Below are 26,594 nucleotides of genomic sequence, written 5' to 3'. Positions count from 1 at the left end.
TTTTTTGACAATTGCTTAAAATAAATTCTACACCGACAGAGCGGGTAACTTTTTACTCACCCTCGTAAGACACTTAAATTTCCAATCTATTATGATGCATAAAAGAGCTTATACTATTAAATCTAATTGTATTTTGTTGCATGAGAGTACACGTGTATGTGATGTACATTACCTTTATATCCCCTTGAACGCTTCAATATTGCGCGTATATACTATATTTTGTACAGCTTCTATAAAATTTTGTATGTTTGTTTAGGCTGTTAATCTAGAGGCTGGAGTACAAAGAAGTGGCACAATGATGTGGGCTGATGACATTTATAATTATCAAGGAATCACCCCTACATTCGCTCAGGTATATATCGTTGACTATAATGTATTTAACATATATGATTGTTAGAATATTAATAATTAATTTTTAATTCTATCAGAATTTTAATGAAACTGTCCCTTGGGAAGGAAGAACTGATACCTTGATATCACGGTTTGTACATCCTATATGTACGACAAATTTTAGAACATTATATAACGAAGAACCAGATCGTCGTGGCCATGTGATGTGAATAAAAGGACTTGAATTTGATGATATTTTTATAATGTCAGATAACATAACTAAGTATCTTCACAGTAAGATAGGATGACATGGTTTACATGATCTTAATGTTGTTCACTTGAGTGATGATATTATAAGGAAAAGTGTAATATCACAGGTAGGATGATTCATAATTTAGAACTACTAACTCATGTATGTATTAAAAATTAAAGAAATATATTAAATTTTATAGGATATTTATGTTTAGTAACCAGTAATTCAGAGATTGGTATTCATGGTTACTATAACGAGGCTGTAGAAACGCACCCTTTCTTCTTTGCAAATGGTCCTGTATTTATGTCTAAGCCGAAACTGGAACCTCTGAATAATTTAGATTTATTCTTGTCATTTTCTAAAATACTTATCTACAGTATACCATAAGGAATGATACCGTATCACACCTAATCAAGTGCCTTAAGAAACATCAACAGGATATCACAGTAATCCCTTATCGACTGATATGTAAGTAAAAGTTATGTGTCATTGTTATACACAGTTATGTGTTAGTGTTATACACAGTTATTTATCATTTTCTATTAATTCAGTTGTAGCCACTACAATATCTATGACACCGGTAGTAATTATAAGAACAATAATGATGTTCTATAAGAGGAAATGATGATTAGGAACAAAAACTTACAGGTAAGTCAAAGTATATGTTATTTGCCATTTGAAAAGAAAGTTACTAACTTAGAATTTTTTGATAAATAATAATTGTGCAAAATATATTGGATTTCAAATTTGTCAAAAATTGAAATTTAAGAAGCATTGTAATAATATAACATTAATATTTTGATTTTTCAGGAGATATCATGCGGTGGATGGATAATATGTAAAAAATATTAAGCAGTATATGAATTTTCATATTGCGTAGAGATAACAAAATGAATTTTAAAAAATGTCGACATGGTAATAAGAAATAGCATCATGACAAAGAATATATAACCACAGTTTCATTTTTTATAAATAAAAATTTGTTGTTCCAGATTTTGAAATATAGTGAAACGTTTAATTAGTATCTTAATATCTTTAAATAATTATTATTTTAGAATCAATTGTAATTGTATCATACGTACTTTTGAATTCGTGCAAGAACATATGTAATTTTGAAGTAGTTATTATTAGGAAATTGTTAGACGCGAACAGTATGCGAAAAGTTAGTATGCAGCGTAATAATTATCAATCAAAACACAAGAATTAAATTCTTGAGGAAAAAATTTCCGGAATTTCTTATTTACACGATTATAAAGAAATCCATAATAAAAAGGAGCTGCTTTCTAATACTTCTCTTCCTTGTAATGCCTATGTTAATGATAACGAGGTTCGACTTTTTGTTTTTAGAGGGATACTGGAAAATTTGAAAGTACAGTACCATTGGGAAGAAAATCACGATATTGAAAACGATATTTGCAAGTAAATTTCCAAAACATCTGTTTTCAAATTTTCGCTTTCTATTTCACATTAAAAGAAAGGGCTGCCTTCTTTCTCTGCAAGACAAAACAAACATTCTGAATCTCGTATCAATGAATGATGTCAATAAGTTATTTTTCTTTTCAGATTGAACAATATTCCAGATTTATTCATAATTTCATACTACGCGAAGAATAGACTTTCATAGGTATATAAAGGAAATATTAAGTATAGGAAAACTCTTTTTCGTTGTAGGTGACATATGCTTCACGGTTGAACACGTGTATTTTTGAACACATATAAATGAAAAAGTACTCTTATGGAGAAAAAGAATTGATACCTTCGATTGACATTAGATAATGTATATAAACTTATGAACAATCACTATCAGTTTGTATTTTAGGTGCACACGCAGATTTGTTGGAGTTCTTATAAAATGTACATCCTGTACGAACGTTTTATTCTTCCAAATTTTACGATACTATGTCTCATATAATAACTATATGGATTAAACGTAATATAAATGATCCGAAAATAGACTCGAACGACATTAATTGTCTTTCTATTTATACCAATATCGAAAATACAAGTAAAGCTGGAGCAATAGTATGCAAGAATGGACTATTTATTATTTTAAAGCAAATCATAGCATATTCAGAATGCACAGTATTATCATGAAATGTAAATGAATCAGTTATAAACGAACGATTTTACTGTAAAATCATTGCCTCCTTTTTTTCATCTGAAATATAGCAGCAATGAGTACATTCTTTTAATATATAATAAAACGAGATATCTTTATAAAGTTACATATGTCATCACTGGTAACTGTTATCTCGTATGACACCAAATATACCGTTAGTATGGAATGATATTTTTATGAAGATATACTTTAATGATAGATTTTATGAATGAAACGTTATATAAGAAAAATTATCTCTTGTTATTCTATGAAGTGTAGTAGCTAATGAAGATTAATTTTACGAAGTATTAGAGCAAAAGAGAATTAAAAAATTAAAAAGATCTAAATAAGATTGTTCGTGTGGCTTAATTATCTCAATTCTGGTACACCACTTGTTACATTCTAACTAATTAGCGCTAAACAATAACTTGCAAATATTAAAGATATTAACACCTTAATATTAACACCTAAAGGTTTTCAGGAAATTTTATAATATTTGATTATTGTATATCTAGTCATTGATTGATAAAATTTCTTGTATAAGCATAGATCGAGGTTGACGTCATACGCAGATTGCATTACAGGTATCGTTTTAATTTATTTTATGGCTAGAATCATTTGAATATTATACGAATAATTATTTCCATTCGAACGATTAATAAATCACGTACCTATAAAAGATATATTATGAAAAAGACGTGACGAAACAAAAAAATATTGGAAATTCCGTTGTCATTAGATCAATTATTTTTGCAATGATTTTTATTTCCATGTAATTACATATGAAATGGGTAATTCATTAACATCTCCTCGAATCGAATATAATTCGTTACACTTCACAACGATTCAAATAATGGACGGGAAATATATAATAACTTTCCTGTCCTTGCGTTAAAATAGTACTGTACAAATCAGATGATACAGGAAATACCCAAAAAACCCAATTACATCCACATTGCATGACAGCACACTTGCAATGGATTTTTGTGATTTCAATGTCACAGACAATGACACAACTAATCAGAACACGTTCGAGGCTATAGACATTGAAATTACCGCGTGTTTAATACGTTTAAAGCATAAATCTAAATTTCACGCGATTATTTCTTTGTACATTGTGAAACTCTTAAATTATCTTAATCGAATAAATAATCCTAATGTAATAAAACATCTTGAAATAGACCTAGATATCTGAAACAGAAACTCGAAGGATAAGAAATCCTAAAAGGTACTAATCCTAAAATAACAAACTCCTAAATAATAAACAAGTGATAAAACCTGTTATAAATAATAAAGCTCACCTGGAATAATCAAATCCTAACTAATCGAAAATAAAATAAGGCAAGCAATTCTTAATCTTTCAAGTAATTTTTCCGAAAACACAGAAAGATAGAGAAATTAAAAAGACGCAGCACAAATTGCAGCACAATGAAAGTTTCAGAGCGATGAATACGATCGTATTAAACTAAATAATTTTCAAAAGTGAAATTACACTGAAACGTATATCGATGATATTTGTCATTTCTACGATCTGTTTCGCTTGATCGTGCTTCTTTTCTGATGTAAATTCAATTTATAATACGAACTAAGTTTCCTTTATTATTATTAGTCCTGCGTCTTTTTAATTCGTCACTTCTTTTATTTCAGAACAATGACGGGCTCCAAGATGCTGTTCGGATGTTTGGCGTTAATTGCTTTTCTGCATCCATTAGTTCACGTTTGTACTTCGAGTAGTACAGCTCAAGGTTTGTACTTCGAGTTGTCTTTTTCCATGCACTTCAAATTCCAATACGATCTGGTCACGTGGCCTTCGTACAATTTCGAAATTTTACCTGTTTGGTAATCGTCAATGAAAAAAGAAGTTATGCGTGACCTCAACACATTGAAACAATTTTTATGATTTTTTATTTGCCGGTTGGTCAGCAAGTTAATGGAAAAATTTCACTTAACTATTCGCGTTAATTTCTTCGGTTTAACTTTTGGGAAATGCTTCGTTAGCTTCGGGAATATTCCAACGATTCGTTTTACGTACAAAATAAGCATGATAAGTATTACATAACGGTAATGTAATATCGGAATATATTAAAGGTGTAATTTTGTCCGATTAATTATAATTTATTAATAATGGATTGAAAATACAGATATTAGTTAGACAGAGAAACGATGTTTGATTAACAGGAAAACTAAATGCAACGCTCGTATTTACAACAAATAACTTGACAACTATTTGGTAACTCTCTCTCTCTCTCTCTCTCTCTCTCTCTCACACTAGCAACTCTAACACTCGACAACGCTCGCAACTCAATTCTAACGACTCTATGCTTCGACGTCTCGATCAACTCTGATTCTCGCAACACGCACACTTTTCGATTCGCCTTGAATAGCGAAACCGTCCTTCTTCTAACGTTGTCTATTGTTTCCCTCATACCTATGTAAGAACTACCAACTACGTGCCTTTAGTCACGTAGGCACTTTTAAATGTAAACGAACCACAGAAACACGACGTACACGGTTTTTCTATTTTCAGCCGATCTCCAATCAAAGCTATTCTACGATATTACAATCGGCCTTTCCTGACAATCACATCTGCCCTCAGATGTGCTCATCATCGCCGCTCGCACTTACATCACTATCGTCAGCATTCCACCATTTCATGTGATCGAATGCCGTGGAAGTTGTACGTGGCCCTTCGTGCTCCCCCTCTCGCTGCACTATGTATCGGTCATTTCGCAGGACTTTTATCACCCGATACGGTCCAAGAAACTTCGGATGCAGCTTTAGCCCGGGACCCCTCTGCATCCTCTCGATTGCCACTAGATCTCCCGTCCTGTATGCTGTCGCCTTCTTGCGTCTCCTGTTATACGCCCGCTTGTTTCGGATTTGGATCTCCTCAATCCGTATCTTTGCGTCCGCACGCAGCTGATCTCGTTCCTCTTGAAACACCGCGGCCTATTCGTCCTCGATGCTACTGCTCCTCTTTCGCTCTTCCTCTATCTTCCTCTCCGTTCTTTGTTTACCCATTTCACTCTTGTCAGGGGCTTTGATCGTCGTGGCAGCATCGTGACATTTTCGTAGGCTCGGTTCGTACATGGAAGACGTTAACAACTTACCATCTACCGAGACTATGATCTCTTCTTTTTCGAAGGTCTTCACGTTCATCGTGTCCTCGACAATCCCATCGTCGTCCTCGTCATCCACATCCTCTGTATATCGAATCTTCGTATCGATATTATTGGAGGGATTCCGCACGTGCGACTTCCCTTGTCTTTTCGTTCGCCTTGCATTCACTCTCTTCGAGTCTATCCGAAAACTTGAAACAACCCTCACACCCGCAACGCTATCCTTCTCAGTAAATTCGCAAATATCATCAACAACATCCTGCTGCTGTTGTTTAGCCAGATTCTTCCTCCTCGTGATGTTCGCTAAGTCCTCCTGCTGGCCGCAAGAATCCGACGAGGACACCATCTCGTGGTCCACTTTACCAATCACCACGTGTCTTGCCACTATTCTCCGTTCCTCCGACACTTGCTGCACAGCTGCCCGATACTTCTTCAAAACTTCTGCTAACTCTTCTTTATTTTCTTCCAATTGCGACAGTAGCTCAGTTCGTTCGCGACTAGCTACATTAACACGATCTTCTGCTTCGGAACGTTGCCGCAGTACTTCCTGCAACGAAGCCTGCGTCTCATTCGGTTCTTGCTCCAGTGCCTGTTTCGCTTTAACTGCAACTGCTCTAGCGCATTCTGCATCTTCTAACTGGTTCTTCAGCTGTCGTAAAGCTGCTTTACCCGTCGAGTCACCTTTCGATCTCTCCAGCATCGTTTGAGCGTCTCTTAGCAATGCTTTGGTTCTCTTCAAATCTCTTTTTAGCCTATGTTGCATGTCCTTAACGTGTGACAAATCTATCTCACTCGCCTGTGTCTCTACATCTATCTTGAGGACTTCCGGACACTCATCGGGATTTTCGTCCTTTATTCTACTAATAAAAGATTCTCCCCCTTTTATACTTATTTCAACAGTGTCCAAAAAGTCTGCGCCAATAATAAGCGAATGTTGCATCACTGTGTCTCGAACTACGTGTATGGTTATACAGTACGACTCATTGTCTATAATAATGTTCGTCGAAAATTTCCCGAGCGTAAAATTCCTTCCGGAACCGACACCGCCAAATCCAACGATTTCCCGACTTAATCTGGACGCTCCGATTTTCACATGCTGATCTGCTCGCATTAGAGTCAGCTCACTACCGGTGTCTATCAACGCGCTCAATTCGAAATTTTCCATCTTAACATCCTTACCACGCCTTGTTTGTAACGACCGAAACACGCTGTAAACTTTTTTTGAGGGCTCACCCAAATTGTCGCAACTTGATGCGATGTGTCCGTACTCCCTACATTTGAAGCATTTAGGTCCTCTCGACTTGCTCGGACACTCCGCACACACGTGCTCCGCATCACCGCAATTGTAGCATCGCGCCTTCCTCGCATCTCCAGATCGACCGGGTTCCTTGTTCCTCTCGGTTTCGGACAGCTTCGCCACCGGCTTTACCCTGCTACTCTTCGGCTCCTCAAATTTCGTCCTCATCTCCATATCTCTTTTTATCGCTTCGTAGCGCCTGAAACGCTCTTTTAATTGCTCGATATTCCTGGCTCCGTATAGCACAGTCTTGTTCGCGACCTCGTCGGGAATGCCTTGAATAATGTAGTCTATCAAGGATTGCGTATCAACCCTTCCTTGTTTTGCAATCCCGCACATGTGATACATATATTGTTGCAGACTCTCATCTGCTTTCTTCTTTCTATGGGATAACTCGCCATGTATCTGTTGGTCGCTTACTACATTTTCAAACTCATTCCTCAACGCCTCTTTTAGCTTTGCCCAGAACTTCGCGCATCGCTCTTGTCGTACGAAGGCCTGAGCGGAGCCTGCGAGTAATTTCTTAGCATAGGCCACCATGTGGGCGTCTGACCAACCCCACACTTCTACCATTTCCTCGAAGTCTTCCACCCACTGATTTACACTCAGCAGATCATCCCCGCTGAATTTCTCTAATGAGTCTTCCACGTCTTTAAGACTCAACATCGAACCGACGCATACCTTCTGGTGATACTCATCGCGGTCCTGATACACCGCTCGCGTGCCTCTCCTGTATTCTCGCGCGCCTTGTTTATCGTCCTCCCCTTCACTTTCGTCGGAGCTCTCTTCTTCCGACGATACATCGTCTCCTTCTAGGGCCGCCTGTAGCCGCGCGCGTAGTTCGGATTTTCTTCCCGTTACCTTCAACCCCAAGCTAACGAGACGCGCTCTCAGCTCTTTCGTCCTCAGCTTCTCAAGGTCTTCCTCTCCCTCTTGACTGCGTTCGGCTCTCTGCTTGCTTCTTAGATCTCGCTGGTTTGTTGGTTCTTCGCCACGCTTCGAATCCTTAGGAGTAGATCGACCAGGTTTGCACGCTCTGTTCAACCTGGCAACCAGCACTGATCTCGCACCGGATATAGGCAGATTCATCTGTGCGAGCTTACTCCTCAGCTCCTCCAGCGTCAAATTCTCTTCACCCGACAATCGTTCGTCTTCAACGTTTGCCATTTTATTCTATTCTTTTCTACTCCCGCACAAATAGCTCCGTTCAATCGTATCGTTTCTCTGTCTTATTCAATCCCGGACGAGCCCCCACTTGTAATATCGGAATATATTAATAATGGATTGAAAATACAGATATTAGTTAGACAGAGAAACGATGTTTGATTAACAGGAAAACTAAATGCAACGCTCGTATTTACAACAAATAACTTGACAACTATTTGGTAACTCTCTCTCTCTCTCTCTCTCTCTCTCTCTCACTAGCAACTCTAACACTCGACAACACTCGCAACTCAATTCTAACGACTCTATGCTTCGACGTCTCGATCAACTCTGATTCTCGCAACACGCACACTTTTCGATTCGCCTTGGATAGCGAAACCGTCCTTCTTCTAACGCGTTTTTAAAACGCGATGGCGCTATCACTTTCTAAAAGCGTCGTCTTTACATTTCCGATGGCCACGGGCACATCCGACTGCCAGATATACAATGTATTATAAGAGTATCATTACCATACTTTTCATGAAAAGAGCAATTTTTCTTGATAACTATACTCTGTAACATAGATTGAAGTCGCTGATTTGATCCCTCTGATATCGTTGTCTTATGAGAGTCTCGCCTGGTCTTGATTGGTTCTGTTGACTCTTATCGTTGTGAAAAATCGATTCGTTGTGTACCTTTTTTGTATAGAGAATTATTTTGTGGTAGAATATAATGTTGTAATATTTGTGGTCTTTACTTTACTAATTTTGTCACTGAGCCGCTCTTTGGTTCGTTGAGCGATTCATATTCCGCATATATTCCGTACTTGCTTCGCTTGGTACTTTTATAATTTTCGCACTTACAATAAAAAATTTAATTCTTAACAGATTAAAGATTTAACTTCTTGCTTTATAGTGTACCATAATTTTTTTTTTTCTTTTTTTTTGTATAGGTTATGTGATCCATAGTTTGAGTAAGTAGTACATATATATATATATATATATATATTTACGTGACAAGCTTTCATTTCAATCTATATTTAAGATTAATATTTTATCAGTTTCTGTTCGTAACAACATCGAAGTAGTCAATAAGTTTGAAGAGTATAATTAAGGAAGTTATGAAGCAAGAGGTTAAGAACAAATTCTTAAAGAGGTTATGTACAACTCAGTAGTACTGCTTTACATTACTTTGCGAATTACTTTTCAAGCATAAAAATAGTTTAACAGCCACTTATAGTTACTTCCTTACCATTACATTCATTAAATTCGTTTGATTTTGTAAACAAAATAACCACGCTGACCAGTCTCTTATTTAAAATAGAATTATTTTGTCATATATCCAACAGTTTACTTTCTCTTCGCTTTGTCTCGTATTACGACTTTATAACGGTGTTTCTTTAAACTTTAAACGATCGTAATAAATGTATTTACGGACGATGACTGATATCTGATCTGTGTTAAAGTTTCAACTAATTAGTGCCCCGTTACTTTGGACGTTATGAAATGTTGTATAACCAAAGACTTATCTTCTCTTTTGGTAGTTGCATAAGAGAAGACTGAGCCATTGAAACGCTCGAATAGATTAGCTGATTCGCTTAACGTATTTTTACTTCCGACGAGCTAAACACAAGCGCAGAAAGCACATAAGGAATAATACAGAAACGTCAAACGTATACAGAAATATATTTCGTAAAAGCATTAGTACGTAACATGTCTTTATAATTCTATTTATGTATAGTAAAATGGCTTGTGTCCATTTTCATGAATTATAACTGACATTTCAAAGCATTCATGTAGATATGTAATTCTCGTTAATTAATAATTAGCAATGCGTCATGAAACGTATCATTTTCGTTTCTTCCTTTGTTTCGTTATACACAGGAACGAATTTGTAAATAAAGATGTATAATCAACGATAACATATGACAGCGAGTATAATAACTGTCAGCAAAGGAAGAGGTCGGTAAAATGATTGTGGTTGATTTTAGTGTATCGGTAAATAAGCTTTGACAGACGTTGCCGGGGGACTCGGTGTCGGTGAAACCGCGTCGATGAAATGATTGTCAGTAATTTAAAGATAACCCAATTTATTGATCTGTCTCCCCTTCATGGCGTTGTACGTCTCTCTATAAAACATATTCTACCTCGGAGGGCTGAAAAATTTAACTTGGTCTCACTGGACTGGACTGTAAGTAAGAAAATTGAAATGCAAAATCCACGTGTGAGCGCAACGGTTTAGATGGAAAGTTCGATAGGACAATTATGTATATTAGCCTGAAAGAAAGCTCGTGGCTTCGCACGCAACACGTAATTTCCCTCGCTGAAATAATCCTATTACAACGATACGATTTAAAATTTTCCTTAACAGACCTCGCAATGCAATTCTTCATCTACAATTTTTTATTCGGCCTGAAACAAGAGACTTTCGAAGCCTTATAGAGTCTCGCGAATCTAAAAGTCAGGTTTCAACGTATTTTCGCGTCTTATTCTATAATACTGAAGACATTAAAGGTGTTAACGATTACTGTCTCGCTATGTACGTACATCAAACGAGTACTTACGTAAGAGACGAATGGAAATGGAAACAGCCGAGAATAATTGAAGATAATTTGAATACGTTCCAGGCTATAATACAATTTCTCGTGAACCGTAATTGATTCGCAGAAGGGAATTGCTGCTTCTCACGACTAGCAAAGTGTTTCGCGAAAAAAAAAAAAAAGAAAAATGGTATCGGAAGGATAGGAAAAAAGCGGTGGCCTACATCAAGCAATCTTCATGCCGATAATGCATTTATTATTCAGTTCGTTCATTTTCTATCGCGTAACAGACACTGGGATAACTGACAGAACGAGCGTATAAATCTTGCATCTCTCAACCTGACTTCTCCCAATTCGTATACTTCCATCCTTCGTATAAGTGACAATGAATCAGAAGAGTTTCATAGCAATATTGAACAACATACAGTCAACTACAACACCATTAGATACATCCACCATACAGTCAACTACAACACCATTAGATAACAGCAATACAATAGATTATAATTTTCTACGTGTCATTGATTCATCGTCATCATTTTCCATTTTTTTAGCATATGTAAAAACGTATCTGACGTAATCTTACCTCGCTCTTTGAGTACAAAAATCCATTCAAATGAAACAAAGGGAAAATAAATAAGAAAACAAACACTCACATACGAATCTTCATTACATAACTGTATGTACTCCTCGAGGTATAATTACTCAGACACGTTACAGCGTACCTTCTTCGTTCCCTGATGGCTGATGTTGATCGTTGACGTTTATAATGAAAGAATTTCGTCAACGGCGCCATCTGGATCCTTGTTGAAAAATTAAAATAGCCGCAACAGCACCATTAAGCTCATCACCCAGAGTAGCGTTTGTTCGTGAGTCGTGGAGGAATTATTATCATCAACGACATAAATTTTACCAGTTCCGGTAATGTTCTTTATATGGTCCAGGCACTCGAACTCGCAACATCGCTCTCCAACACGGAATTTCTTGCATGTCTGTAGTAAAAAGAAATCGATCAATTGTACAGATCAATCGTCACTCGACTGCTCGAGAATTCAGATCATCCAGAGAATAGAATAGAGACGTGGAAAAATGTAGTGCGATCATCGCAGTGGGAGGAAATAGGGGGATAGGGACCAAATGAATGAACGAGATGTTAAGGACAACTGACGATAAGTTCTTCTTTTGTCGAGAATTGCATGTTTGTGAATGGTTTGTGGGTGGTTAGGTGGAGAGAATTGAAGAGTTTGGAGGTGACTGGAAGAGTGTTTTGGGCAAGGTAGATTGCAGAATGGTTGCGGTAGCATTGTGTTAATTATGGGTTTGTACATGTAATCTTTGTATGTATCACTACATACAACCTAACGTATATTTTTAATAATACATCAGAGTTTTAGTTATTTCATAGCTATGAATTTTATACTCTATAATCTTGACGTTTTATTTCACAGAAGCGTTTGAATATCCATAAAAATTAAATGAACCAATGTATTCATTATCTTATAGAGAAGATATATTATTTTTAATTATGTTCCAATTATTTATCATGATCCTGATTTCCTTATTCTGAAAATTTGAAAGAAAGTTTTGTAGTTTGATACTTTCAGCGACAAAGGATCAATATTGCTTTAGTATATTTCGTCACATATACATGTATATCTATATGTCGGAGATGAAAGGACACCGGAACCTTTGGATAGCCCCGCAACATTGCAATCTAAAGTCTACTATAACTGTAACTAAACTATTGTAGTTATTCAATCCGATTGTAATTGTTCGAGATTAGTGACGGTGAGCTTTGGCTCGAGGTGACAGTCTGTCGCCCAACGTAGCCGCGGTCAAGGGATGAACGCTTTGCCTAACAAAGGTATGGAGTAATTCTATAGCTCTCCTTAAAAGAAGTATTCGTGGCGACACGCGACAGTAAACATTCCAACGGTTTCTGTCCCGTGGCTCGCCACACGCAGACCCTATTCTTCGAGTAAGATGATTGCCAGATGTCGATGCGTCTCCGCAGTACATGTTCGGCTAGCCCGAGGGCCCGTTATAAATCTTAAGGTTTAGTTAACTAAAGTCCTTCAAACAGACAAACAGTCTTTGTCCCAACTACGGGAAGATAGGGGAGACATATTTTTCAACGAGCGGCGTCTCCCACTAGCAACTTTCCCTCGAGGGCGGCTAGCATCTTTTTCTAACCACCGATATGGAGATTGACCAATTAGCAGCAACGTCAATTTCCCTTACTTCCTAAACGAAGGCTTTCCTCGACGAATCCGATGATCTCGTGTCCTTAGACACACCCCATTATAGTTTTCCTCTGTGGCATCATCGGGACGGGACGGGCATTCTTTTACGCGCTCCCGTCGACCAAAGAGTAACGTCTTTACGCTCAGCAATTATTTTTACGAGTCAGACTTAGATTCAGCGAGAACGCCCATCTGTCATCCCGTTGGCCGCGGATTCGTTATTGAACCGGAGACCACTGTCACTAGTGTCGCGGACGTCTCACCGCCGTGGTAGATTGTCAAACCTGTGTTATTCATACCTGTGTCAATAAATCGTATCTTCGTTACACCGCAACGATGGCTACCTTCAATGAAGACTCCTCAAACACCGACAACCCTATCCCCAATGTCATTCCGACATATATATCCACCGAAAATGCGCTCTTGTAGACAAACGCTCGATTCGCGTCATAGCTTTTAAAGCTTGTCGCATCTCAATCCGTTGGAAAAAGTTTTTCCTGTAGCATATTTTATTTTTACGAACCAACAAGGTCTTTGTTTATTTCCTTCTTTTTTTTGCTCCAATTCCCCCATTGTTTTTTCAAGGATAGTATTTCAGAGCCATTAGTCAAGTTCATTGTAACAATAAACGTACGTTTCGGAAACATTTTGTGCTGTGAAACAGAATACACTAAAGTTTGAAGGTCACATCGATTTTCGAAAGTTTATAAATGGAGGTGTATGACAGTATCACCAGCTGTTGCTGTCCAAGTAACTCCAACATCGAAATACTACAACGATTCCAATCGAAAACGCTAAGAGCCTTAATAGACGCACCTTGGTATGTTACCAACGAAACCATCCATCGCGACCTCAAGATATCTACAGTCAAAGAGGAAATAGCAAAATATAGCGACAGATATAGCAAAAGAGTCAAGAAACACCGAAACCCGCTAATCACTGGACTACTCGATACGACGGACCAGATTCGATTTCTTTTTACTACAGACATGCAAGAAATTCCGTCTTGGAAAGCGATGTTGCGATTTCGAATGCCTGGACCATATAAAGAACATTACCGGAACTGGTAAAATTTATGTCGTTGATGATAATAATTCCTCCACGACTCATGAACAAACGCTACTCTGGGCGATGAGCTTAATGGTGCTGTTGCGGCTATTTTAATTTTTCAACAGGGATCCAGATGGCGCCGTTGACGAAATTCTTTCATTATAAACGTCAACGATCAACATCAGCCATCAGGGAACGAAGAAGGTACGCTGTAACGTGTCTGAGTAATTATACCTCGAGGAGTACATACAGTTATGTAATGAAGATTCGTATGTGAGTGTTTGTTTTCTTATTTATTTTCCCTTTGTTTCATTTGAATGGATTTTTGTACTCAAAGAGCGAGGTAAGATTACGTCAGATACGTTTTTACATATGCTAAAAAAATGGAAAATGATGACGATGAATCAATGACACGTAGAAAATTATAATCTATTGTATTGCTGTTATCTAATGGTGTTGTAGTTGACTGTATGGTGGATGTATCTAATGGTGTTGTAGTTGACTGTATGTTGTTCAATATTGCTATGAAACTCTTGTGATTCATTGTCACTTATACGAAGGATGGAAGTATACGAAATTGATAAAATTATTAATAATATTTACGAGGAGAAAGTAAACTGTTGGATATATGACAAAATAATTCTATTTTAAATAAGAGACTGGTCAGCGTGGTTATTTTGTTTACAAAATCAAACGAATTTAATGAATGTAATGGTAAGGAAGTAACTATAAGTGGCTGTTAAACTATTTTTATGCTTGAAAAGTAATTCGCAAAGTAATGTAAAGCAGTACTACTGAGTTGTACATAACCTCTTTAAGAATTTGTTCTTAACCTCTTGCTTCATAACTTCCTTAATTATACTCTTCAAACTTATTGACTACTTCGATGTTGTTACGAACAGAAACTGATAAAATATTAATCTTAAATATAGATTGAAATGAAAGCTTGTCACGTAAATATATATATATATATATATATATATATATATATATATATGTACTACTTACTCAAACTATGGATCACATAACCTATACAAAAGAAAGAAAAAAAAAATTATTGTACACTATAAAGCAAGAGGTTAAATCTTTAATCTGTTAAGAATTAAATTTTTTATTGTAATTGCGAAAATTATAAAAGTACCAAGCGAAGCAGGTACGGAATATAGGGATATAGGAAGCGATGGGGAACAGCAAGTAACTCCAACATCGAAATACTACAACGATTCCAATCGAAAACGCTAAGAGCCTTAATAGACGCACCTTGGTATGTTACCAACGAAACCATCCATCGCGACCTCAAGATACCTACAGTCAAAGAGGAAATAGCAAAATATAGCGGCAGATATAGCAAAAGAGTCAAGAAACACCGAAACCCCCTAATCACTGGACTACTCGATACGACGGACCAGATTCGCAGGCTGAAGAGGCACTACCCGCTAGACCTAAACGTTAGATTCATTTAATTATCCAAATTAAGTATATCCACTTACTTATAATACTTATAAATTATACCTATCTATAATAAGTATTAACTTATTGTAAATAAACAGCCATGTCACTGCGCCACGCCAGAAAAATTACTGAAAATTCTCAACGTGAGAATTGATTGTATTCCAACAAATAAATAAAAAAAAAAAGCTGTTGCTGTCCCCAAGCGCCAAAATACGTTCTGACTACTATTTTATGCATCTCACAGAAGTATGTCTTCATTCATCATCTCCCATGTCATCCACCAACGTGTTCTTAACATGTTATCTCCTAGTAAAATATTGATGTTGAGTCAGATATCCAATTGAATAATCTTTTCGGTGTCTACTATAAGACATTTAAAACCAAGGCTCGTACACACGTGTGCTTATACGTCAGATGTAATACTTAACACGAAACCTGCTTATATTAATATTAAATTTATGCATAGTAGGATGTTCGACCTTTGTAAAAATGAAATTATAATACATACAGTTTCACCGTGGAAAAGTGAATCTTTCTAGCATGTCCACGCAAATGCAGGGGAGGGGAGGACTGTGCATGCACCAAACAACTTTACGTTCGTAATTTTTCACACAAATGTACAACTGTAGGGAAATAATTATCTCTGATTTTTCGGATGTTAGGAATCGACAATATCGCATAACGGAATGCTGTGTTCTACGTATTCTATTTTTGTTACGAAAGTGGTACAAACGAAGTCCACATAAGAATAGTACAACAAAATCGGTTGAGGTTAGGTTATCGTGCAGATATCGCGGCTTTTGCATTGGAAATCACGCAACTGCCAGTCTCGTCGTTCCTTGTAAACGAAAGAAAGGTATTGTAATCGGTCGGAATTAACATAAAACTCGTCGCATGCGACCATATGGCCTGAATGTTGAATAAACGAGAGTAGAGCGCGAGCTATGTGATTCTAACCGTTTAGGCGGAAACTAATGATTGTAACCAGAACCGAGATATATGCCAATATTACTTTGCTCGACAAAGCGTATAAGATGAGGAGAGAATCGCGATAAGGTAGAACAAGAGACAGATATTCTCTACGTAAAGCAAGTCTGTCAACTAGATTGAAATCCTATAGCTATAACTACAGTGAATCCATATTCTGGTCAATTGTCTTTTCACAAATGAAGCTTCTGAAGAACGGAATTGATACAATAACTACTGTTCATTCATAACTACTGTTGTAAAAATCTATATATTTGTCTATCTATATCTATATATATCGATCTATATATATTTGTCAGAATGTCATTTTATCAAAAAACCCATCCTCTGTGTTACGCCGGGCCTCTCTGCCTGGCCCAGGTCACACACCGCGGGCCAGACGGACACCAGATGTCCGCCTTTCCGTACGGCGTACCCTCAATATCCTTAAGCACCCGTCATAAACCCGAGTCACTTGCCTGCTAAGGTCCTTCAAAACAAACAAACATCTGTGTCCGAAGAATTTCTAAAGACTATTGTCTACTACGGCGGGACAAGGGAAAGTTAGTTTTCTCACGTGCGCTGCAACTTTCCTCCCACTAACCACTTTCTCTCGAGGGCGGTTAAGACCCTTCGGTTAACCAATTAACAGCGAAACCTGTTTCCCTCACTCTCTTAACTAACATCGGCACCAACAAATCCGATGGTCCCGTGCGCTAGACACACCCATCCTTAGCTTTCCTCCGACACAGCATCGTCACTCAACTTCACTTCTTCTACATCGTTCAAAAGTCAACTACTAAGTATACGCTAATGCCCAGCGGGGCAGTCTAAGCATAACGCGAGAGTCGGTCTCGGTATTGTCGAGCATACATTTCCTCTCCTAAATATCTCATAGTGCTACGTCCACTAATACACTGAATCCACTTATAAGAGCCCTGCTCTAACGCACATATCTATCTTAGCTTCGTGCGACAAGTTGTTAATTACTTATTTCTCTCCGTCAGTGTAATCTAAGTGCTGGAAACATATAATTTATAATTCTGTGAATCACAGGGTTATACAACCTCAATCACCCTTATTATCTCAACGGAAATCAGGGGATCGATCAACTCGTGGTGTCGATTGTTATAATCGTAACGGGGATTTACGACCCCCGTTGACGTCTCTCCTTGCGATTACGTCTCCCCGCGATTGGTCGAAGAAACACTCTGTAATCATAGTTTAACGAAGCATAATTAATAGAAGAGGTAGAGCGTTAAGTGGAGATGATTTAATCACAGTTAAGTAGATAAATCTCTATATTAGTCTCTTTAATTAAAATGTCCTACGTTTTATTTGCGTCATTTTTTTTCTTCATCCAATTTAAAATGTTTAAATAACAATAGCCTATACAATATAATTTTATGTAAAAAAATTGATTATACCATGTTTATTACAGATATTTAACATTTTTGTGTACATACAAAATTTAAATTATACCTCGCTTGAGAACAAAAATTGTATTTGTTTTCCTAACATGTACTAATAATTATTGATCAAACTAGAAAAAGCTGGAGGAGATTACTTAGGAAGATTACTTAGCATCTTATATTCCTGGCAAGAGAAAATGAAAAATTCGTTTCTTCTCTTTGCTTCCCTGTTCCTTCTTTCCTCCTTTTTCCATTTTTACATCGCTTTGTTTTACATCGCAATTTACATTTATTTGTAAAGTTTGAATCTCCTCGATATTGAAGATGTTGAAGCTGCAAGTATGTATTTCATTTTAATCCATTCGAGACCGAGATTTAATTGTAAGACGATACCTAGGTGTCGGTACGATCTGAATGTTTAGTTGGAATGATTCTGTGTTTTACTCTCTCCAGGGTATCCTTTTCATACTTTGATTTTAAATCGATGACAATCTTAAATAGTATGCCTCATATTTTTAAAATATAAAATTATATACTATGTTATTCTATAATGTATTATGTACAGTTATATATATATATATATATAATATATTGAAATATTCAATATTCTATATTGAAAAAAATATGAAATTAACATGATATATACATTACTACATAAGTTATATATAAAATATGTATATTATACCCTTGCCTACTGACTGATATGAATTTCTTTCGGTCTCGAATACGTTAAAAGAGAGCGCAAAGAAGTCGAAATTACTTATTGTAATTAGTAAAACGACCTGAGAGGCAGACAGATACAAGAAAGAAGGAATATTATATTAGCGGCATTATCATGTTTTTGCTCTCTTTAAGTCTTTCATCGAGACAGACAATCTACAGGTATTAATCGACCAATTTCTCCAAGCTGATAACTTCGAATTGATGTTTATATATAAGAAGTGTTATGTGTTAATCTGTCTAAATGTTTAAAAGGTGTTATAAATTAAATGTTGTTAAACGATACGTAATTGCCTTCTGATCGTAAATTTTACTATCAAGGGGTGTTTTATGTATGCGTAATCATTGTGAATTATAACAATTTATGTGATCGATATTAAAGGTGTTTAAAAGCATGTATTTTTTTCTATATTATTATTCTCCTATATTATTATCCTATATTATTATAGCATTCCTATATTATTATAATATCCAATTACATGTTGATACACAAGATATACAGATTATTATTTATAACGTTTTGGTTTTCTTAATTGAGTCATTCATTTAGTACAAATGATAAGAAATTAGTAATAATTCACAAAAAAAGGATATGGTAGTAGAAATATTATAAAAAAACATTTTCTCTTTTAGTGTAGAGTTACTCCTTCTTACAGACAGTGTCGTACAAATCTGTACGTCTCTGAGAAAATGTAGGTATCTGAGCCCTTACTTCCTCAACAACTTTTACATCTGATAGAAAAAAGAAACATACGAAGTAATAAGTAATGCTTACTAATAAATTCAACAAATACAGAGGAAGATGGCTAAATCGATAAATTAACGAGACTAAAAATTAATTACATCATGGATCTCTCGCTTTTAATTTTAAGCTGTAAATTACCGATATCGGTGACTGCCATATTCTCTTGAGTTTCCAAATCGTAAAGAATCTTTCCCCAGGGATTGGTCAACTGTGTATGTCCCCATGCGACGTAACTTGCTTAAGGAACACGAGCCGGTGATATGCAGGCAACGTATAATTGATTATCATTCGCTCTGGAACGCTGAAGTAAAGACCAGTGCAATGGTCCAGTGGTCATATTGAATGCCGCTGGATATATCAGCATTTGGCAACCTAACCCAGAGAAGCAGGAAATATGAAGCCACCGAATACCAATTAACTTCGTAGTTGCACGGTTCACATTCCATCATTTCTGAATATGCGGGGACAGTCCTCTTATTGTGCTTTTAATTCTTTTATTTGTTTCATTTTCAGCAAATATACTGGTTTTTTAAATTAAGCTTCTTTTTATACAGAGTTACAGATTATATTAATTTTATATAGAATATATTTAAGAAAGATATTTAATTTTTTGCTAGTTAAGTATTGATCGGTTAAGTTACTGTACCTTTGTTCCGATAAATGCGTGCCATTTCCTCGAATCTAATATCATAGCAAATGCCAATACCTATTTTGCAGCCCTTCACATCGAACGTCGTTAGGGAGTTACCAGGACTGAGTGAATCACTCTCTCGAAAAGTAATCTTATTAGGAATGTCGATGTCGAATAGATGTACCTAATAACATAAAAATGTGGTAGCTAATTCTATTGCTGCAACTTTTGTAATTTAATATCAAAGTTACCAACTCCTAAACTTTAATTATTTTTTATTTAATAACTGACAGCGTTTTTATCACTTTCTTTTATTAAAAAATCTTATCATTTAATAATGTTTAAAAAGGAGAAAAAATAAGTATTTTCGTATGTGAAAAATTTATACAACAACAAACACATTACAACAAAAATGGGCGTTTCCCGTATCATAACGTATTTTATAAACCGTAAATTATAGAATTGGTTATAGTATACGTATGTACATATGTATATTCCTAAATTATTCCTAGATAGAGTCACTTTCTTCACCCCAATATTTTCAACTTCAAAGCCATAAAGGAATATATTACTTACCTTTCGGTGTCTTGCTATCAAAGTTCCATCGGGACCCCAAATAGTACAGGTATTGTACAATTTATCGCCCTCTATTTCAGGCATCGTACCACCAACTACATAGATGTTGTTTTCTTTAGCTGCGTTCGATGAAGCAACGCTCGTTTCACCATCAGGAATACTCTCGGCGTATTTTGGAAAGTACTCTGCATTGCAATATTTCAATTAATGAAAAATAACTGTCTTTTGTTCCAACCATAAATTAAATTGAAATGTTTGTCAGTTTTTTATTTTCTAAATTATCAAAATAACTAAGTTTTATATTTCGACTTAATTAAATATGCAATTACTTAGCTAATAGTATATATAATAAATTGTTTCTACAGGTTCAAAATGAAAAATGAATATTTAGAAATACTTAATTACGACAATGCTATTTGTGTTAGCATCAGTGGCTTGTTACTCAACGACTTTGCTAGTACTTTTTGAAACATAAAGTTAGTTTTCAATTAACACTTATACTAGAGGCGGAATTATAAATGCAAAATAATTGATAATACTAATTTATAAGTACCTAATTATTAGTATCTTAAAAAATATATTTATACAAAAATCACGATAATCATGAAAATGGGGAAATCCTATATTCTCGACTCAATTCACAATTTATTTTGTATATTAATTAGATTCCGCGCTCATCAGTACGTACTCACTGGCGACATCGAGAAAATGTATCGGCAATTCCTCGTACGACCAGAGGATCGGAAATATCAAAGGATATTATGGCGCAGCGCGAGTGGAGAAACAGAAACATATGAGCTTAACACCGTAATACTCTTATCATAGAAATAGAAGCAGTCCTCAATTCCCGCCCGCTAACTTCTATCTCCACCGATCCAAATGATCTCCTAGCCCTCACTCCCGGACATTTCCTCATTGGCGATTCATTAATGTGCTTACGTGATCGAGATTTCAGGGACATTCCATCGAACCGACTCTCCAAATGGCAGCATATCCAACAGCTTAAACAACATTTTTGGAACCGCTGGCATAAGGAGTATTTGAACGAGCTAACCAACCGCAATAAATGGAGCAAGGGTGGACACAGCATCCAAAAGGGCACAATCGTCATCCTCAGAGAGGACAACGTTCCCTCCATGCATTGGCCTCTGGGCCGAGTTATCAAGGTTCATCCAGGCGCCGATGGTGTCATCCGGACAGCTACAGTTCAGACGGCAAAGAGCATTTTGGATCGGGGCGTCAAAAGGCTTGTCCCACTGCCAATTCAACCCGATCTCGAGAAACCCGAACAACTAGCCACCGAGACGAAATAAGATGGGAACTTCAACCACACCTCGCTAGTTTGATCGGTACCCTCTCAACGGGGGGAGAATGTTACGCCATGCGGCTTACCATAGGTCATATTCTTAACTATCGATCGCGGCACTATAATGTCGCAGACGGATCGTCGCGTCTGCCCGGCAAACAAACATTATAGTGGCAAGCGCATGGTTCATTAAGCAGGGCGACTTCCAGAAACGTCGACTCGTGGCCCGTATTTTACCTCGCGTAAAAGAATGTGGCGTGATCCGAACGTAGCGGGGGTCGCCTTCCAGAAAAAACGAAAAAAATCGAAAGGCGTTCAGAACTTTTCGAGAAGTCGAACCGTCAACACATGTGGTATGTCGCGCATTACTTATCAACCAAAACGCAGTTACATTTTTTTTGTTCCATTTATATCTTTCTAGTTAATAAGTTGTTGAAATAAACATTAATTTATTTGTGTTAATTCTGTGGAATTTCATTGAACTACCCTTATTATCATAATCGAAATAAGGGGATCGATCAGTTCGTGGTGTCGATTATTTAATCGTAACGGGAACTTACAACTCTCGTTGACGTGCTATCCCGCGATCGCGTCTCTCCGCGAACGGTCGAAACAAAATGATTCACTAAAAACTGTCCTGAATTCCTAAGAAGTTATTTACCGCAAAACTGACAAAGTGTTTATTTAAAAAATGAGGTTGAAGGTAGTCCTTTTCTTTCATTTCATTCATTTTCATTTTCTTTCTTAAGTATGGCTAACACAATATCTAATCAATTAAAATTTTATATTTTCACGTGAAAAGTTTCTTTAGATAATTATTATCAACATGATGACTAACTCTTACGGATTAATACGTGTCTGTAGGGCAATCCGGTGGACTTGATCGGCTTTTTACTTCGAAAGTTGAGTAATCGGTGTCGCTTTCTTACGCATCTTTGAACTGTATAAATGTTTTAAAATTGTTTGATCCAGAATGTACCACACCGAACAATCAAGAAGGCAGGTGCCTTGACTACAGAAAATGTAAACCTCTGCAAGAAATATGGCAGATACAGTACCGTACAGCCACCGATTTTTATAGACGATCAGTGTGCAGATACCAGGGCAATGTTACGATCGTTTGCTGTCCGGACGATCCAAACAAAGAGAAGAGAGAAATTTTAATAAAAACTGTGTATAAGTATAAGGCTTGGCGACCACCATACTGTAGTTTTAGCAACGTCTCTCATACCAGGGTGGTCGATGGTAAACCAGCTGAACTTGGTACGTTTTATGTCTTTCTTTCCGATTAATAATAAGCCATTTACTGCAAAGAATGAACTTTAAAGGCATTAAACAGCACATCAATGTACATTTCAATTAGACTAAATAATAATGCTATGATTTTATCGGTAGTAACTTTACTTATTAACTTGAATTATTTCTTTCTTCTACTCCATGTTAGGAAGAGTATCTTTTTGCTTGAAATAAAAAATTGATATAGGAGTAATAATATGGATAGAGATCAAAAACTGTTAGGGCAGAAATTACACGTTTGAACTTTATAGTTCAGTATAGTTCAAATAGAAATTATATAGAATTATTTAATAATTTCTATTCCAGTGGAATAAAAATTTAATTTCTGTCTTTATCAAATCTCTATTTCAGAGTATTTGTACGTATGTACTTATCGTCTGCTGTATGATCGAATATCGAATAGATAATAATCGTTGTTACTCATTATGTGAGAAAAAATTATGTATATTCACAACTATGACTATTGCATTTTAGGCGCTTGGCCATGGATCGCTGCATTAGGTTTTCGTAATCCCCGAAACCCAGACAAACCACTATGGAAGTGCGGAGGTTCCCTGATAACGGCTAGGCATGTTTTGGCCGCAGCACATTGTGCACATATGGATGGAATAGAAAGCATACACAATCATAATATTGCCATTCTTAGATTGGTGGAGGAGGTGCCATTTTCGAGTAAGTCCTCAAATATATATATATATATGCTATTGAGTATTACTGAAGTATCATATCCTGAAATTTCTTACTGTACACATATATTGTGTCATAAAGCGTGTACAATTCTTTCTCATACTTTTGGTCATTCGTTTCCTGCATTTTCATTTATTTTTTTATTTTTCAGGGTACGTATATCCCATTTGTACGAAAGAGCCCCTACGAAAGAGCAACTTTGTCGGCTATAACCCCCTTGTTGCTGGATGGGGAGCATTAAGATATAGTAAGTGATATCAATTTTATAATAAAATTAAACAGTTCCAGTCTTAAATATCTTTCTTATTTTCTTCGTAGGACGACCACGACGTAATGCATTAATGGAAGTACAAATGCCAATGATTAAGAACGCCGAATGCAAAATAGCTTATTCCAAATTTCCTAATGCACCTGATATCACTGATGGTATAATATGCGCCGAACATGCTCAGGGTGGAGAGGATTCTTGTACTGTAATTAAGTTATAGAGTTACTACAAACTATACGGTATCTGAAGACACGTCAATTCGAATTAACATCAAATCGACGTCTTAAACATTAGAAATAATAGATAAACACAATTTAATAGTCTTGCCCACTTCTCACACCTCATTATGGTATTTAATCTAATTTCCTTCTAATCTTAGTTTTGCTCAAAATACATATAACATGTACATTATAAATTGGAGTATTTCAATACACAAATCAATAGAAGATTATTACTGTATATAAGTATAATTTCAATACAATTCGATCGATATATTTCAGTATCTTTGATTAAAAATTTAACGATCCTTTCAGGCTGACCGCGGCGGACCACTGCTGATACAACATGAATGAACCTCGTATTTAATAGGTATTGTGTCTTATGCTTATAAGTGCGGCACAGCTGGGTATCCCAGCGTTTACACTAGGGTCACATCGTACCTTGACTTCATTCTCCAAGCGATGCAATAATATGATATTACTGTTCCATAAATATCATTGTGTAAAAAACGTAAAGTTGGATTTTCTTATTGTGGAGATAAGAAACAGCTCAAATTTACATTGTTTTGTACGTTGCAAATTATAGGCTTAAAATGTACGAAATGTAACTTTGAAACGACACTAATTTTTTACGCACGATAAACCTCCACGACTTAGGTATGTAAAGATGATAAACGTATATTAATTCTATTAATTTGGTAATAATAAACCAACTTTCTGAGAAGTTCTGTAAATTTCGTTTCTGTTGTATCAAGAGAATAATGGAATATTCCACTTAGATCGTATACTTCTTGTATGTACATACAAAATTTTCCGGCTAATCTAAAACACTTCATAAGATAGAGAGCTTCTGGAAATTCGGACACAGAGAGTACATAAAATACAAGATAAGTCTCGTGTCTTTCAAAATTATTTTTTATTCGCTAAAAACGTCCTGTGTACTCATGCAATCACATGCAACCTCGAAACTTCACTTATTTTTTATCACTTTCCAATTCAATACACTGTTTCTGCATTTTTGACTATATGTAAGAGAAATTTCCATTCAGCCAAAGGTGTACTTACAGATTATAGATTCCTATACGACTCTCGGTAAAAATTTATCCGCACTCCAGATAGTTAAAACTTCTGTCGACCGTATTGATCCATCTGCACTCTTCGTATGACGTCAATATCTGTTCAGTGCTGCTGCGTAGGTTTCATTGTGTTACGTCAATTCGTTTGTGACCGTTGCGCGAGTAATGGCGCTTTGCAATGGTGATTTGCAGGAAAACAGTGCAGGATGCTGTGATTCGTTTCTTGTGGTCGGAGGTTATGTTTGATGCCTATATTTATCAAAGATTTAATGCACATTATGGAGAAAGTGTTTTGTCACGAAGTGTGTTTGAATGGGCACAAAAGTTCAAAGAAGATCGCACAAGTGTTATGAAAAAACAGCTGGACGCCCGTCCACATCCACGATGACAACATTGAACGTGCTCATGAACTTATGCTCTATGGAATAGACGAGTGACGCTGGATAATGTGGCAAATCATTTGCAAATCAGCCACGGCTCTGCTTATGCAATAGTGCACGACAGATTTGGGTGTTAAAAAGTTTGTGCGAGATGGATGCCGAAAAAGCTGATGAAAAGGTGAAGACGACGATGCATTCGTGGTTCGCAGCTCAGCCCAAAACATTTTTTAATGAGAAAATACGAAGGTCGTTCAGCAAATGGACAAAGTGTATACAGAAATTGAGTGATTATGTCAAAAAATGATGTATGTCTTTTTTGACAATTGCTTAAAATAAATTCTACACCGACAGAGCGGGTAACTTTTTACTCACCCTCGTAAGACACTTAAATTTCCAATCTATTATGATGAATAAAAGAGCTTATACTATTAAATCTAATTGTATTTTGTTGCATGAGAGTACACGTGTATGTGATGTACATTACCTTTATATCCCCTTGAACGCTTCAATATTGCGCGTATATACTATATTTTGTACAGCTTCTATAAAATTTTGTATGTTTGTTTAGGCTGTTAATCTAGAGGCTGGAGTACAAAGAAGTGGCACAATGATGTGGGCTGATGACATTTATAATTATCAAGGAATCACCCCTACATTCGCTCAGGTATATATCGTTGACTATAATGTATTTAACATATATGATTGTTAGAATATTAATAATTAATTTTTAATTCTATCAGAATTTTAATGAAACTGTCCCTTGGGAAGGAAGAACTGATACCTTGATAT

General features: G+C 36.3%; 1 protein-coding gene across 2 annotated transcripts; it reads right to left on the bottom strand.

Annotated features, from left to right (window-relative positions):
- Nucleotides 1–11,012: 11,012 nt before the first annotated feature.
- LOC143304672 (omega-amidase NIT2-A-like) lies at nucleotides 11,013–25,520 on the bottom strand. 2 transcript variants are annotated; one of them, XR_013061325.1, is made up of 5 exons: nucleotides 25,415–25,520; nucleotides 20,575–20,759; nucleotides 20,014–20,182; nucleotides 19,506–19,739; nucleotides 11,013–17,701 (listed from the first exon to the last, which is right to left on the bottom strand). XR_013061325.1 is itself a non-coding variant. In XM_076627181.1 (4 exons), the coding sequence occupies exons 2-4, from the start codon at nucleotides 20,656–20,658 to the stop codon at nucleotides 19,606–19,608; spliced, it is 387 nt and encodes a 128-aa protein (XP_076483296.1). In that variant the 5' UTR covers nucleotides 20,659–20,759; nucleotides 25,415–25,520; the 3' UTR covers nucleotides 17,890–19,605. The 2 variants fall into 2 exon arrangements, 1 of the variants encoding a protein (XP_076483296.1); XM_076627181.1 differs by lacking the exon at nucleotides 11,013–17,701 and having other exon boundaries at nucleotides 17,890–19,739.
- Nucleotides 25,521–26,594: the final 1,074 nt, after the last annotated feature.

The sequence above is a fragment of the Bombus vancouverensis genome, unplaced genomic scaffold (assembly GCF_051014615.1).
Source record: "Bombus vancouverensis nearcticus unplaced genomic scaffold, iyBomVanc1_principal scaffold0046, whole genome shotgun sequence".
Taxonomy (NCBI): Eukaryota; Metazoa; Arthropoda; class Insecta; order Hymenoptera; family Apidae; genus Bombus; species Bombus vancouverensis.
Note: the sequence above shows the minus strand (reverse complement) of the source record. Positions and strands in the feature narration are given on the sequence as shown.

Bases quoted from the DNA above. Each gene is read 5' to 3' on its own strand.
- LOC143304672 (XM_076627181.1), bottom strand. From the start codon at position 20,658: ATGCCTGAAATAGAGGGCGATAAATTGTACAATACCTGTACTATTTGG. The intron at 20,183-20,574 runs GTAAGTAATATA...TTATGTTATTAG, and splicing joins TGATAGCAAGACACCGAAAG to GTACATCTATTCGACATCGA. The intron at 19,740-20,013 runs GTACAGTAACTT...TCTCTGGGTTAG, and splicing joins ACGCATTTATCGGAACAAAG to GTTGCCAAATGCTGATATAT.